This window comes from Antedon bifida, chromosome 10 (genome assembly GCF_963402885.1).
Source record: "Antedon bifida chromosome 10, ecAntBifi1.1, whole genome shotgun sequence".
Taxonomy (NCBI): Eukaryota; Metazoa; Echinodermata; class Crinoidea; order Comatulida; family Antedonidae; genus Antedon; species Antedon bifida.
This window is the reverse complement of record NC_136235.1, coordinates 15,786,958-15,802,247: the sequence shown is the minus strand read 5'-3', so window position 1 is coordinate 15,802,247 and position 15,290 is coordinate 15,786,958. Positions and strand designations below refer to the sequence as shown.

The window sequence follows — 15,290 nt, the reverse complement described above, 5'->3', positions numbered from 1 at the left end:
CTTAGAAGTTTGACTAATGCTTAAAGATGTATTGTCCCCTGAAAAATAATTTTTTTACATTTTTTGGTTTTGAATATGCCATTTTAATGTCACATAATAGTTATCCACTTTGACCAAAAATTTGATCAAAAACCAATTTATTTACCTGTAATTAAAAGCAAAAAATAGTCAAATTGGCTGCCAGGTTGAATTGAACCATTTATTTTGTCATTTTATAATTGAAAACATTATTTGTTTTCGTGTTTTTTTTTTCTGCGGAAGTGATTAACTTTATTAAAACTACAAAATAATCTATTCAAAGTCTGATTTAATTAATCTTCATTTTTCATGTTTTTGGGGGACAATACATCTTTAATAATATTCATAAAAATAAACCTTTTGTCACACATGGCGTGTCATACCTATAAATGACCATGGCTATTGCATCATGCCAATATTATTTCAATCTTCCCTCTGAACTTTAATTTTGATCATTGAAATAGTGAGAAAAAAAAACTGATCAATGTTTTTCTTCTACTAATATGAAATTTAATTACCAATAGTAATGAGATGCTTATGTGCGATAAATAACATATTCTGTTAACAGCTTATATTAATTCCAATATAAAACGTTACATTCCTAAGTTAATGAAACATGCAATTAGTAATATTTATTTTTCACACAACATAAGAACATAAATATAGGTGTGTATATAAATCTATTTAACATGAGTTGAATGGAGGAAGACTTTTTAAAGTTTTATAATTACGTTTAAGTCACCTCAATAGCCACCTTTAAACAGAGTTGAAAGCAATAAATATTGTAAGTAATACTAGAGAGTATCTAAATTATAACTTAAGCAAAATTATAAATTAAAACCAAGTGTAAAAAGAAATAATGCAGGAATGGTTTCATACACATCCTAGAAAGTTATAAAGTAACGTGTTCAATTTCATCATTGTCTTGACATTGATTTGTTGATCTTTCAGTTTTAAGTACTATAATAAATACAAAAGTATAAAAACATTTGTGATAAAACTTACATTTTTTACAATCATGTAATTGTTAACAATTTAATATATAATTTTAATACAGTGCTTGGAGGGATAATATATTTCAGATGTACTGTATTCATAGTGGCAAACTATACAGTAACAATAACAGCCCTTGAGTAAAGAATGTAACTTTACTACACTGGTATAGAGTATTATAATATAATATTCATAAAATTGTGATTATTGAGATGTATAAATATTGATTTGAAATAATACAAATATTGATTAAAATAATATCTACAGTATGTTGTTTTGGTTCTGAGATTGATTGTGATATTAATACAAACTTAATACATAACCATACGATTAAAAATTAATATTCTAGTACTGTACTAGTAGTAGTCTAGTAAAAAACTTATGTAATGGCACCTGCTCTTTATTTAATACTTTTCAATTTATTTATTTACTTATATATTGATCCAAATACATTAAATGTAATATAATTACTTTTTGATAAAATTATAACTTTTTCTGGTAATTTTGTGAAATAATTGGGCAAACTTGATTTATAAAAACAGTTATGTGTCGTCGACAGGTTCGGCAGAACGATAGCACGTAGGACGGATAACGGTTGCATGTATGAACAATAGCCCACATATAGTTGCATAACCAAGTATGATACATAAAACCTTTAAAACACGGTCTACTGGTTTGGTTATATCCTGGAATTCGTGAGGTAGAACTTCGATAAATGTAATGTACAAGAATGTGCCAGTTGCTATACCCTGTAGTATTCCATTTATCAAGCTGTGAATAAAATCATTTACATCATCAACAGCAATTCCGATCGCAATTCCAATAGGGGCCATGATCGCAAAACAAAGACATGATCGAAAGATCGCAGACCGAGATAGATTGCTTTGTACAAGATTTAAGCCCAGACTAAAAGCCAACACATTTTTATGGATGATAAGAGCGATGAAAATTTGTGTGATCAACGCGGTCGAGTTTTGCAATCCAAGAGCCAAGCCTTCAAAGAGTGAATGTAGGGATAACGCAAAGAGTAACATTAAAGAGCGAAAGCCTGAACCATCACCATCTTCATGTCCGTGAGAATGACCATGTGAATGACCATGTGACGGGGCAACATGCACGCCATTCATACTCGTCAAAGTGTCTCTATAAACATGCTCATCATTCGGATGATAGTTATTTGATGCGTACAGACTTCGCTGGTACGCTTCGGTGTCCGCAATTAATGGTGCATTAACGCTTTCATGCATAGTCTCTGACCGTGTTCGAAGTTCATTTGGCGACGTTTCTTTTACCATCACAGCAGTTTGTTCAATAATTAAAACAAGAAAAAATCCCATAACCATAACAAATTCTGCAAAAGGAAACGCAGTATATTCCTCAAGTTGATCAAACACTAAACTCAGTCTATCCCGTACAGTTGGTAACAAATCTAACAGGCAAGTTGCGAGAAATACACCACCTCCATAACAACTTAGAAAACTGACAATCCGCAGAGTCTTTTTTCGCTGTTCTTCGCTTTGGTCTTTGCCTAATCTCTTTCTCAAAGTTATTGGAAGTAATGCAAAAAACAAGCACAAGAAGAAAAGAAGAACTAATATCATAATTTTAAAACCCAGCACATCCATTTTACTTTTTTGGTATAAGTATTCAAGCTAAAAAAATGATAATAGTAGGCAACAGATCAGGTAGGTAGCCTGGTTCCATGAAGTTTTCTCTAGATCAGACTCCTTACTCCTTCACACACAACAAACATAGGAGATGACCATGTCTCTGTTCTCTGATGACAGCTGGTGGGATCCTACCAATGCTGTCAGTTGGTGAAACTTCAGTTAATTATTTGCTAAAACCTCACAATCATCAACCAAAACAATTATCCAAACAGAATTCCGTTCTTCTCCATTCGGTTTAGGTAAAACTAATGTGATAATAAACAATAAAAAGGTATCTGCTTGTCTTTTTGTGTGTGACCAAATCTCTGATTACTAAGCGATCTTGTGACTTCTTCAATTCCTTGTACTTTAAATAACCTCTGACCTCAGTGTATATAATAGAACTATCCATTAACATTATAGGTGTGCAATATGATAAATCCTATAGATAGGGCATAAACAAATGTACAATTTTCTAATGATTTTGCTAATAATTAATAAAATATATAAATAAAATGAAATAAAAGTTGGATGTCACCTATTCTAGAATGATAATTAGCTGTTCCACAAACTAAACTAGTAACAGTTATCCCCCTACTAGATCAAATGGAGTTGACCTAGGCCTAACCAAATTGAGGTATATTCAGAGCGTCATTTCGACGATCGAGCATTCTCTACTTCTACGGAGCGCCATTTATGCCTTTATTTACTTCCGAAATAGAAATAGTACTACGGTAACTGGTTCAGTGGACCAAATTTAGCACCAGTGGAGCACAGTGATATAAAATAGAAATAAGTCACTAATTTTAATATCTTTTCGTATGTTAAAACACTGTGCTCAAGTGGACCCAATTTGGAGCCAGTGGAGCACAGTGATATATAAATAGAAACAAGTCATTGAATGTTAATATCTTTTCGTATGCTAATACACTGTGCTCAAGTGGACCCAACTTGGAGCCAGGGGAGCACAGTGATATAAAATAGAAATAAGTCACTGAATTTTAATATCTTTTCGTATTAAGCATATTTGAATACCTACCGGTATGGTACCATACATGTTCGACAATACAGTGTCACATATCTCTATTAAAAAAAAAAAACAATATTAAAAAAAAAAAAAAATATCCGTCGAGGTTCGAACCTCAGCCGATAGCACTCAAAACTGAGCATTACCCGTTACGCCACCAAGTACATGACTGAAAAGCTGATAATAGTCTATTTATACGTGTATTACGTAATTGATCATTACGTCATAAATATCCTATTAAACTTGCTAAAACCAAAATGATCAGTTAGCTCAGTCGTCTGAGCGTCGTGTTAACAACACGTATGTCGTGGGTTCGATTCCCACGCTGGTCGGTGGAATAGAGTTAAAGGCATGCGGCCACTGTGTTTGGGGTTCACAGATCATACGTCCCCCTTTCCACCACACATCATGAGGCGACAACATCAATGCATCTGGTGATGTGCTGGAAACGACCCCAAAAGGCTGTGGCAGGGCCTTAGTGCTGAGGCAGGGAGAGCACATTTACCATCTTTTTTTTTTTTTTTTGGCTCTCGCAAACTGCTTTGGTGGTTTAAATTTTATGTTTAGCCCCCTCAATTTATTTTAATGTAAAAAAAAGGGAATTAATTCTCTTCCTTACGTGTTTAGAAGAGAATTAATTTTATCTCATCGTAGTTTGGTATGCCGTGCGTTTGTTATGCAAATGAGTGTGCACATGTGCTGTGGGAAAGATGGTATTGTTAGTCATTCGCGATCAACACACAACACTGTTCAATTTTTATTTTGTTAATCTTTTACATTAGAATTGTAATTCTACCGTTACACATTATAGTGTACTTTTAAATATCCGTTTCATGCAAGATATTGTATTGTAGGCCTACTAATATGTTGTGAATAAAAGTTTATGGTAGAATAAATAAATAAATATGTTTTAAGCAGATCTTCGAAATTGAAGCATAATAAATTATGAAGTCGAGTTTTTTAAAACCCAACCTAAAATTTGCATCTGGATAGTTGAAATTTAACATTATAATTATCAAAGGTGATATGATAATTCTAATTGTTTTCTAAATTATAGAAATATTAAAATTAGTAAGTAGCCTTTTGGTCCTGAAGACTTTTATATTTCATTTCATAATTTCCGAGGACTAAGCTTTCATTCTTAGCTCTGCCCCAACCATGGTGAGCTTAACTGGAGACTTAATATTTTAATTTCATATTTCAATAAATGTTTTTTCAAAATTGTCTTTGCTCAGCCCCAATCATGGTGGGGTAGTGAAGACCCTTATATCATGTTTCAAAATACTATAGGTGTCATTTCTGGGGACCTTGTAGCTATTTTAAACAGTTTAGTAAGCCCTGCGTTGTTATGCAAATGAGTTTTTGAATTTTTACTATTTTTTTTTGGCTTTCGCTACATGTATTTGATCAATTTTAATGTAAAAAAGGAATTAATTATCTTCGTTACGCGTTACGTGTTGAGAAGAGAATGTATCTCTCATCATAGTTTGGTATGCCGTTCGTTTTTATACAAATGAGTTTGTGCAGGTGTAGTAGGAAAGATGGTATTGTTAGTCATTCGCGGTCAACGCGCCCCACCGTTAAATTTTGATTTTGTTAATCAATGTTGCAACATTGGTAGCGAAATGTGCGATTCTTCATAGTAGTTGGTGTGTATGGCCGCGCCGTCCCAGAATAAACATGTTTTAAACAGATAGTCTCCGATAGTTTTTATATGAGGTTAATGGAGAGTGAAATAAGATCAAATATAGAACATTTGCAAAGATGCCTATTTCCAGACCAATTTCGAAGCTTAGACTAATTCCGCCGCCGGGCTAGGCCATAGAAGTAGAAAACCCCACCTAAAATGCTGAAGTCGCATCTGGATATTGAAATTTTAACATTATCATAATTATCATAGGTGACTATGTATAGTAATAAGTATAAGTAAGTGCATTTCTGGTCTCTATTTTCATTGCTCTGCCTCAACTATGGATGGGCTAGTACTGGAGACTTAATATTTAATTTTATATTTCAATGAATAGGTGCACTTTACGGGGACACGCTCATATATTGTCCTGGTGAGTCTTATATAGTTTGTTTCATTCAAATCATGTAACGCCATTTTTTCGGGCGGGAACCTACTGTATACAGCTCATTTTTTCAAAATTGTCTTTGCTCAGCCCCAAGCATGGTGGGGTACTGAAGATTCTTATGCTTGTTGTTTGAAAATATAATAGATGTCATTTTCGGGTATTTTAAACAGTTTGGTATGTGCGTGCGTTGTTATGCAAATGAGTCTGTGCAGGTGTATTATGGTAAATATGGTATTGTTAGTCATTCGCGGTCAACACGCCACACTGTTAAATTTTGATGCTGTTAATTATTTACATTAGAAGATGTTTCAAATCATGTAAATAAAATATTTTTCGGGCGGGAAGCTAGCAATAATCTCGAAAAGAACTCCATGTGGAAAAGAAGCCCACTCAAGAGTACTAAAAATGAAGGAGCACATGGGCTTCTTTTCGAGGTTTTATGGCAGTTTGGAAAATGGAAAATAATGCCATGCAACTTTGTTTCTGATTTAAAAAGTTCCACTTGACATTTACAATCCTCAAAATATCTCTCTTTCAAAATAAAAGAAAAACAATATTCATTATTTTCCATTAATGGTGCCAAATTGGGTCCACTTGAGCACAGTGTATTAACATACGAAAAGATTGAAACTTTATTTCTATTTTATATCACTGCTCCCCTGGTACCAAATTGTCTTTAAAGATAATGCGAAGTGCTCTCTCTGGAATGGAGTTTATTTACAAGAAAAGAAAAAGATAAATTTGAATCAATGTGAATGCCAAGATGTTTCTGTTGATCAGTTTGTAATATGGGTATATACGAAACGATATTAAAAGTAGTGACTTTTATTTCTATTTATATCACTGTGCTACCCTGGTGCTAAATTGGGTCCACTTGAGCAGTTACCGTAGTACTATTTCTATTATTGAAGTTAATAAAGGCATAAATGGCGCTCCGTAGAGAAGTAGAGAATGCTCCAGTCGTCAGAATGACGCTCTGAATATACCTCCCAAATTGTATAAAATCATATCATGATGATGGCTTCCCCCGTTTTGTTGTAAATAAATAATATGAGAAATTGCCTTTTGTGGTTTCGATTATTTTTTACATCGGAAAGAAGACGAACATTATTGGTATCATTTTTTAAATGTATTTGTTTATATTTCTTTTATACTAGGCCTAGGCTTATAAGATCATAAGCTAAACCTAGCTAGGCCGGCGTAGAGTGAAGCAACTAACTTTACCACTCTAGCCTACTGACTGAGCAAAACCGACTTAGCAGTAGAGTAGACTTTGGCCTAGGCCTAGCTATAGTATTAGGCCTAGCCTAGAGTTAGGGTAGTATAGGCCTAGTACGTCGTCTTATTGACAAGTTGACTAGTAGCTTAACTAAAAATGACCTAATCTAGGCCTAGCACACTAAGTAACAGTAGACTAGGCCTACTGTAGTAGGCCTAGCCTATACCTTTTTCTACAAAGTAACATGTTTTTAATTTAAGCCTTTTAAAATAATTATTAATATTAGCTCCAAATTGGATTGTATTATTAATTATTAATGTGGAAAAGAAATGTTATCTGTGCTCTTGAAAGTTAAGTCCACTGGCACTTTACTGTATGTTTTGAAAATTGAAAAGAAACAAAATTAATGAAATAGGTACTACTGTCATTTGCAAAAAGAAACATATTTATACGAGCGAATGAATACACATCATTATAATAATAGTTCATTCTTATATAGCGCATATAAGCAAGCTCTCAATGCGCTGCAAAGCTCTCAATTATCACTGAACACTAGCGGCCACTTAGCCAGGCAAATAAGTAGAAATATCATCTACAGTTAATCTATCAATGCATTATTGAAAAATGGAAACAAACAGAAAGGCATTGTCAGAATGACAGAACATTGTTCTGACAAACCTTCTGTAGATTTTACATTATTTGTTTACTAAAGCAAACACATCCATATGAATTAGACCTTGACTGTACGTAAAAAAAAATTATTTCATAAGGGCAAGATTTGTTTTTATTTGATTAAATAGAATATAAATGTGATGGTGCATGACCTTATGTGACTGCTATCTTCCTGCTCATGTCTTTGTTCATAATAAAGTAGTGGTTACCTTCATTCCTTTCCAAATAACTCATATCCTGTCCTAATGGTTCCTATCATTCTATTTCCTTTATTTCATTGTGGAAAGCTCCACCATGATTGTTAATGTTATGTATGTGTGTATGGTTACAAGGGAGGTGATAATATCAGAGGATGTGGAGATGTTTAGTGCAAATCAATTCATATATAAACTTATAATATTTATTATAATTATTATTATTATCTTTCTTTCATCGAAACTTGTTATATAAGTTATAAAATGGTCTATTTAAAGTTAGATTTTATTCATAATTTTTCTTGTTTTTAGAGACAATACTGTATTTATTAATTTAAATAATAATTATCATTTTACATATCAGATGTTTTACAATTTAGCCACAATTAAATACCTGTTTTAATAAAAAAACATTTTCTATTTCTTACTGTAGTCTGAGAAAGAGGAGGGAAATGTTTCACCTTTGCAAAAGGCTACCTCAACTCAACTACTTCCAAGGTTTCAGCTTTGTACAATTTGATAGATCTTTTGTAAGTATAAGTGTTTGCCCTGATATCTCTTTATTGAGTGAGTGGCCAAGCGATTAAGACAGTGGAACCGTAATTACGTAGCCATAACATCGGCAAAGGTTCGAGGCTCACTCGCTCCATGGTTCTGGTGGTAGAACGAGTCTTCTCGGATAAGGACTATAAACCGTAGGTCCAGTGTACACATCTAGGTCATGTGCACTTTAAAGAACCTAGTACATCTTTCGAGACAACCGTGTACTAGTACATCACAGCCACTGATAATACCTGGGCCCTCTGGGAGACCAATGTTTGCCTGAAGAGGTCGCACATTATAAATTAAATTTAAAAAAAAAATAATAATAATGCAAACTCTTAAATTGTACTAAATAATTATAAATAACATTATTCTGGTATTTTTATTTATTTCAGATAGTCTCAACTTCCATTTTATTTAGATATTCATCAGACATGACATCAGAGAGACCAGGATGGAGCAAACCATCTCAGCAGTTGTATAATAAGTTGTTAGAGGATACAAAACATGGCAAATGGGTAGAAGTATTGAGTACTAAAAGTCCACCACCAATGCAGCCTGACTTTGCTCGTTTGACAATGTTTGACCCTGCTGTGTACGAGTATGGTATTTTCATAAATAAAGAAGAACAATGTTTACATGGAGTTTGTGAATTTGGACCCTATGCACAAGGAGCTGAAGGGTACGATGTTAGGACCTTTATTTTACATTTATTTAACTATAGTTTAAGTAATAGATAAAGGGATAGCATTTAAAGCTCTGTGTACACTATCAAACTAAAAAAGTGTGATGTGTCCAAATATGGTAGTGATATGCCCCAGTATGATAGACATAGAGTTTGATAGTGTAGACAGAGCTTTAGACTCAATAAACCAGCCACATATATACAATTTAAGTGGAATCCCTCTAGGGACACCTCTACTAAGTAGACACTTTCCTGTAAAATGAATGAGAGAAAATATATGTTTAAATACTATGACCAACCTCTAAATGTAAATGGGGGAATAACCTGCGACTTGCATTCTACTGGGCTGAATTGCACACAGGTGTGAACGACACATACCACAACTTTCTACTCCCTAAGGGTCCCTTTGTGTTGAGTGCTGCCACAAAAATGTGCCCATTTGTATGTCAACAATGACAGGGGCTGAACGACCAAGTACACCGGGTAACCCCCTATATATCTTTGGAGGAGAAGGTACATAATTACTATTACTACGTTTTTCTATAGGCATGTTCATGGTGGTGCCATAGCAACCATAATAGATGGTGCGACACAAGTATTGAAGTCCAACTTATTTCCAGAAATTTTGGCTGTAACTGGTAATTTAAAAGTTAACTATAAAAAGTAAGTCAATTATTTATGTAAAGAATTCACATTACTGTAAATAATGAAGGTGGATGACCAGATAGACTCCAACATTGATAAAAATATACCAAGTATATTATTGATTAAATATGCCTCCCATATCCGGTGCTCATTTGAGTCACATTAAAGAACATTATATTAGACCATAGCAATTCGGTTCAAAAGCACACACCACACATGTATTTCTGCCATTTGATTGGTTGAGGTATCACATGTCATGCCTTATTTGGATCCATCCTCACAATTGGGGGTACATAAATTGCACACATTTTTTGAATAGTAGTAGACCTATGGATAATGCCTGATCAACCACCAACCAGTACTGTAGAGTGTGTTGTTTACCACAGCTCTACTCAGCGTCCAAAATCTGAACACCTTATTTTAAATGGGCCTAGCCTTCCACATTCAATTAAAGATGAAAGTGGCGAATTTTCAGTACAATTTTACTTTTACTGTAAATGTTTTATATTCCTGGAATGGGGGAATATGTTTGTATGTATGTGCTTAATTGAGGAGACAAATATTCACTCCATCCATAAACATTCATTTTTTCATTTGTATGTTATAAATATTTTATATTCCTGGAATGGGGAATATATTTGTATGTGTTGAAAGATATATTTGTTTATTCAATCCGCTTCTTTGAGTAGACAAATATTCTCTCCATTCAGCTCATAAACATTCATTATTTAATTTTTATAATAATGATAATAATATACTTGTTCACAGACCACTGACAATAGGAACTACAGTCTTTGTTGAAAGCCACTTGGAAAAAAGAGACGGCAAGAAGTTCTTCCTCTCATGTTGTTTAAAAAGTGCTGATAAATCAATTTTGTATGACTCTGGTACTGCACTATTCTTTGATGTGAATGACCGCACGGATGACCTACCTGAAAGGTCATGTGAAGTCGATGAACTCAAAGTTGATCCAGTAACCGGTTGGAGTGAAGATTCAGAAGCAGTTCTGAAGGAGATTCAGGATGAACTGGATGCTGAGTCTTGGAAAATGTCAAAGACGACAAAAGTGCCACTTTCAAGAAAAATATTTACACGTTTGCCTATAGGTCCAGGGGCAGTATTTGAATATGCTTGGCTATATAATAAAGATTCAATTGCAATGAAAGGGATCTGCCAGTTTGGACCATATACTCAGGGACCAGATGGGTAACAATGAACTTTTTTAATAATCATTTTATTTTTATGCAAAAATATCTGGCCTTATACAGAATCTTGTATTGGCCTACGTGGGAAAATCGTTTGTTGACAACTCAGTATATACCGAAAGCTCTGCTAACTTTTCTGGCTGTTTTACTTTATCGTTTTGATTTAGCTTTTCGCCTTTTTTTTGTATCTCCATTGAGATCCAGCCACTGATACCCACAGCATTGTCAATAAACATATAAATAGCTTAAAAACAATATAAACAATATAACAATCAATAGAATAGAAATATATAACCCATGTTTATAAAAATTAATTTAATTACAGTATATCATTTAATTATATTCACAAACAATCCAATGATTATTATAGCTTATTATGTAAGGAGTGGCTGATTGTTTTTCCAAGTTGTAAGTTGACAAATTGTTTTTCCTTTTCTAGACTTGTTCATGGAGGAGCTACTGCCACAATGATAGACTCAATTCTTGGTTGCATGGTAAATGAAGACCCTCAAATTAAGGCTGTCACAGCAAATCTAGACATCAAGTATAAATTGTAAGTTCAAAAGAGGTGCAATAGCTACCACAATATAACCCCTTTTTGAGACTCGATTCAGGGGTCATCCCTAGGGGAATCTTTCCTGTGAAATAAATGAAGAGATGTTTTACCCTACAACCAACCTATATTCTATAATAGTTAAGGAGATAATGTGTTGGGTCTGAATAAAATATTTGCACATTTTTTTTAAAGATTTGAATAGGCCATTTTGCAGTTTTAATACTTAATTTAATAATAATTCAACAAACGTAATTATTTCACTTAGAAAAAGACAAAAGAAACAGTTATTTTTAACCAAAAACCATTGTCTGACAGACAATTTAAGTATTTTTTTGCTTTAAATTACTTTTTTTTTCAGGTAAATATTTTTTTTTTCGATCCAGTTTTTGGTCAAAGTGAATAAGTATTATGTGACATTAAAATGGCATATTCGACAAAAAACAAAAAAAACCCATTTTTTTAGGGGGACAATATATCTTTGAGGTAAAAGGTGTTTCGTTAAATCTTCCTCTTTTGTTTTTCATAGGCCAGTTCCTATAGGCTCAACATTACGTGTTGATGCCAGTCTAGAGAAGAGAGATGGCTGTAAGTATTTCGTACAATGCAAATTATCAACGGCAGATAACTCTAAGATTCTGGTATCTGGAACAGCTCTCTTTGTTGATCTTGTTCAATTATACAATTTATAGGAGGTTTTACAAATTTAAAATATCAAATTATTGACTGAATATACTTATACCTGATTCACACATACAACAAAAATGTAACAAATATCTACACTGAATAACCATAATAATTTACTGCTTTCACACATAATGTTTGTTTCGGTGTAATGTAAACATCATGTAAAAACTCATTAGGAAGACATACACAAACACCACTATGTATATTGATGTTATATCAAAGATATATTAATATCTCGATGGTTATATCAATGTCATCTTCTTTAAAGGCCTTGTTGAGGCCTGTAAAGAATATTGACTTGTTCTGAGATTTTACATCAATGTAGCACAAAAACAATTTCACAATCATACAAAAGTAACAATATGTTATAACAATTTGTTACAATATGTGTTTATATAATTTTAACTGGCTTCTATAATAATATGTAAAGAAAAGTTGTAAGTAAACACACAAAATGTATCGTAACTCTTTTTGATTTTATCAAATCAAATCTTCATCAACCAATCTAGTATAGGTCGACACAAACTCTCACTGACAGCCAGTCTTATGAAGATTTCATGTGATCAAATCAGAACGTTACATTTTTTGGTTTAGTTACATTTAATATTCCTTACATGTTACAATATGTTATATTCGGTTAAGCTCTGTCTATGCTAGCAAACTTTATTTGACAAAAAAATGTGATGTGCCCATATATAGAAATGATAGTGTCGTATCACTACCATATTTGGGCACATCACACTTTTCTAGTTTGATTATTGATAGTGTAGACAGAGCATTAGATTTGTGAATCAGGTATTATTGGTATTGTAGGCTGGGTCCTAAATATTGGTCAAGAATTTTCTTGCTGATGTAATAATTCAAAGTCTTCTGTGTATAATTAAGTTGTGTTTCAGTATCTCAGGTATCGACACTAAAATAGTGATGTGCCCAAATATAGTAGTAGTATGCCCAAATATGGGCACATCACATTTTTGTTGTCACATAAAGTTTGATAGTGTAGACAGAGCTTTTAAGAAAATGTTTTCTGACAGTGCAAGCAAAAAAAAAAACAAAACAAAACTGTGGTAAAAATGTTGTGGCAATTTTACTGCATTCAAGAACAGAAGTATTTTCAGGGAAGAGTATAATTGCACTCTTCCCTGGTATTTTGGAATCTATACTAAATATAACATTAATAAGTTTGTTCATTATACAAATGTATGAAATTAGACATATCTAGTCATACAGGATATCAAAATGATCAGAATTGTACTTGGAAAATTTGAAGCTATGTTTGAAAATGACCGCTCAGGTGCTGGAATCTTTTCTAGTGAGGCATACAGGCAGATAGAAACATGCCGTCCGTGATAAATTGTTTGAATGTCTGGAAAGTGTTAAACCATAGTAATAAAATAGTATAATATAAATTAAGCCTTTAAAAAATGGAAGATGGTATTGATTTGTATTGCCAGAATATTGGACCAAAGTGAAAAATACAAATTTAGAGGCCAAAGTAAAAATATTGTGGCACAATATGTGATTACATTTGCTGGAACTGCAGGATAATTGAGAAATGTTAATGAGTATTTATTTATTGTAAGTAAATAAAATAATGTCTATTTATAGAATTTTACATATTATCTTTGTAATATATGTATGTGCTATTTTAATATCAATATATATATCAATAATGTTATCATCTTGAATAGGTTTTGTTGAATATAAATAATCATAATAATAATAATAATATAATATTTTGTATTACTACACTGTAATAAATATACAGTACAATAATCATTTACTTAGATAAACTTTCAAAACATTTTTAAAATTCATATTTCGAATTTCATTGGTTTAGAAATGATATTAAACCTTGCTATCAAAATCCCACCAGATATTTATGATTGTAAAATGATTGTACCTGTATATGTTTATTTCGTTTTTAATAATATTGAAGTTATGTTGATACATTTTTATTATTGGAAAGTCATAAATGTTTTGTTTTAATGGAATCATTTCATTTCTACACAACTCTGACACAGGGGCAATAGGGATGTCTCCTGAATAGGGACTAGCCTTAGTTTATATTTGTAATACCTATCAAAGTGTTCTACTTAGCGATGGTGCTTAAAATAATCGTATGCAATTGCCATTCTTATTCATCCAGGTGCTGTTTTATTATATGTCTAACCAACACGGTTCATATTAATTTTGTTTTTTCTGTTGTAGAACCCCTATTAAGGGGACACATTCAGGACATCATAGGTAATAGGAGGGCATCGCTTAGTAGGAATGACAGCTTGAATAGGGGTTGGTAGTCTAGAGACTCTAGGTTTTAGACAGTATTTCGAATTAATATTAGCAAAAATCTAAATATTTTGGCACATATGGCGTTTCATACATATTTTAATTGAGCTCAACAGGGAAGCGCACAACTATTTTCCAGACAAAAATCGAAACGCCGACGGGCGGACTAACATATAAAAGACAATTAATACAGACTTGGGGGAAAGTAGGCTATAAGCGTTGGCTGTAGAGATATATTTCCCATCGTGTATTTCATGGGAAAGTTCCCTCTTCAATTATTAATTGTTTTAATACATTATTAAATTATTCCCGATTTTATTAATTTTTAGTTATATAATTATTACGATTTTAATTTTGTACTTTTACACAATGGGACACTATTGTACATTATGTGTTTTGTACCGCTATGCTTATTTCATGCAGTAAACATGTACGCTTGAACATAATAAATATTATTATATAAAAATTATTTTCCATCTATTTATTTTATTATTCATTTCAATTGATAATTGTTTCTTTTGTATTTTTATAAATTGCATTGTATAATCTTTAATTTGTGATTATTCATTATAAAGCCTCGATCGCACTGGACTTAGTTTGGTCAAATTAACCGAGTCGCCGGCTAAAATGACCAAGAAAAGTCCGATGGTTACTTCTACCGACCACTGCCCGCCCAGTAAAACTTACCATGGTCTCGGTAAAGATAAAAACCACTGCGGATAAGAAGTCCAATCTGAACGTGCGACTCATGTTAACACATGTGAGTCAATCGTTATTTTTAACATCACGGTTAAATTTTAGTAAAATTACGATAAAACTAACTGCGTGAAAATATC

The 15,290-nt window shown here is 32.7% G+C and overlaps 2 protein-coding genes across 3 annotated transcripts; one reads left to right on the top strand and one right to left on the bottom strand.

Annotated features, from left to right (window-relative positions):
• Positions 1–173: 173 nt before the first annotated feature.
• On the bottom strand, positions 174–3,012 carry LOC144853905 (zinc transporter ZIP3-like). The gene has a single exon (XM_078711768.1). It carries the CDS (start codon positions 2,634–2,636, stop codon positions 1,554–1,556), a length of 1,083 nt encoding a protein of 360 aa, XP_078567894.1. The 5' UTR covers positions 2,637–3,012; the 3' UTR covers positions 174–1,553.
• A 2,462-nt stretch (positions 3,013–5,474) lies between these two features.
• LOC144853901 (uncharacterized) lies at positions 5,475–14,920 on the top strand. Of its 2 annotated transcripts, none has more exons than XM_078711763.1 (7): positions 5,475–5,587; positions 8,281–8,377; positions 8,786–9,072; positions 9,622–9,738; positions 10,489–10,926; positions 11,365–11,478; positions 12,008–14,920. In XM_078711763.1, exons 2-7 carry the CDS (start codon positions 8,300–8,302, stop codon positions 12,168–12,170), a joined length of 1,197 nt encoding a protein of 398 aa, XP_078567889.1. In that variant the 5' UTR covers positions 5,475–5,587; positions 8,281–8,299; the 3' UTR covers positions 12,171–14,920. The 2 variants fall into 2 exon arrangements, with proteins under 2 accessions (XP_078567889.1, XP_078567888.1); XM_078711762.1 differs by lacking the exon at positions 5,475–5,587 and adding an exon at positions 6,784–6,875.
• The last annotated feature ends 370 nt before the right edge of the window (positions 14,921–15,290 follow it).

Excerpts from the sequence above, each read along its gene's own strand:
- LOC144853901 (XM_078711763.1), top strand. The coding sequence starts at position 8,300 with ATGTTTCACCTTTGCAAAAGGCTACCTCAACTCAACTACTTCCAAGGT. Across the intron at positions 9,073-9,621 it reads TATGCACAAGGAGCTGAAGG|GCATGTTCATGGTGGTGCCA; the intron begins GTACGATGTTAG and ends GTTTTTCTATAG. Across the intron at positions 11,479-12,007 it reads CTAGACATCAAGTATAAATT|GCCAGTTCCTATAGGCTCAA; the intron begins GTAAGTTCAAAA and ends TGTTTTTCATAG.
- LOC144853905 (XM_078711768.1), bottom strand. The coding sequence starts at position 2,636 with ATGGATGTGCTGGGTTTTAAAATTATGATATTAGTTCTTCTTTTCTTC.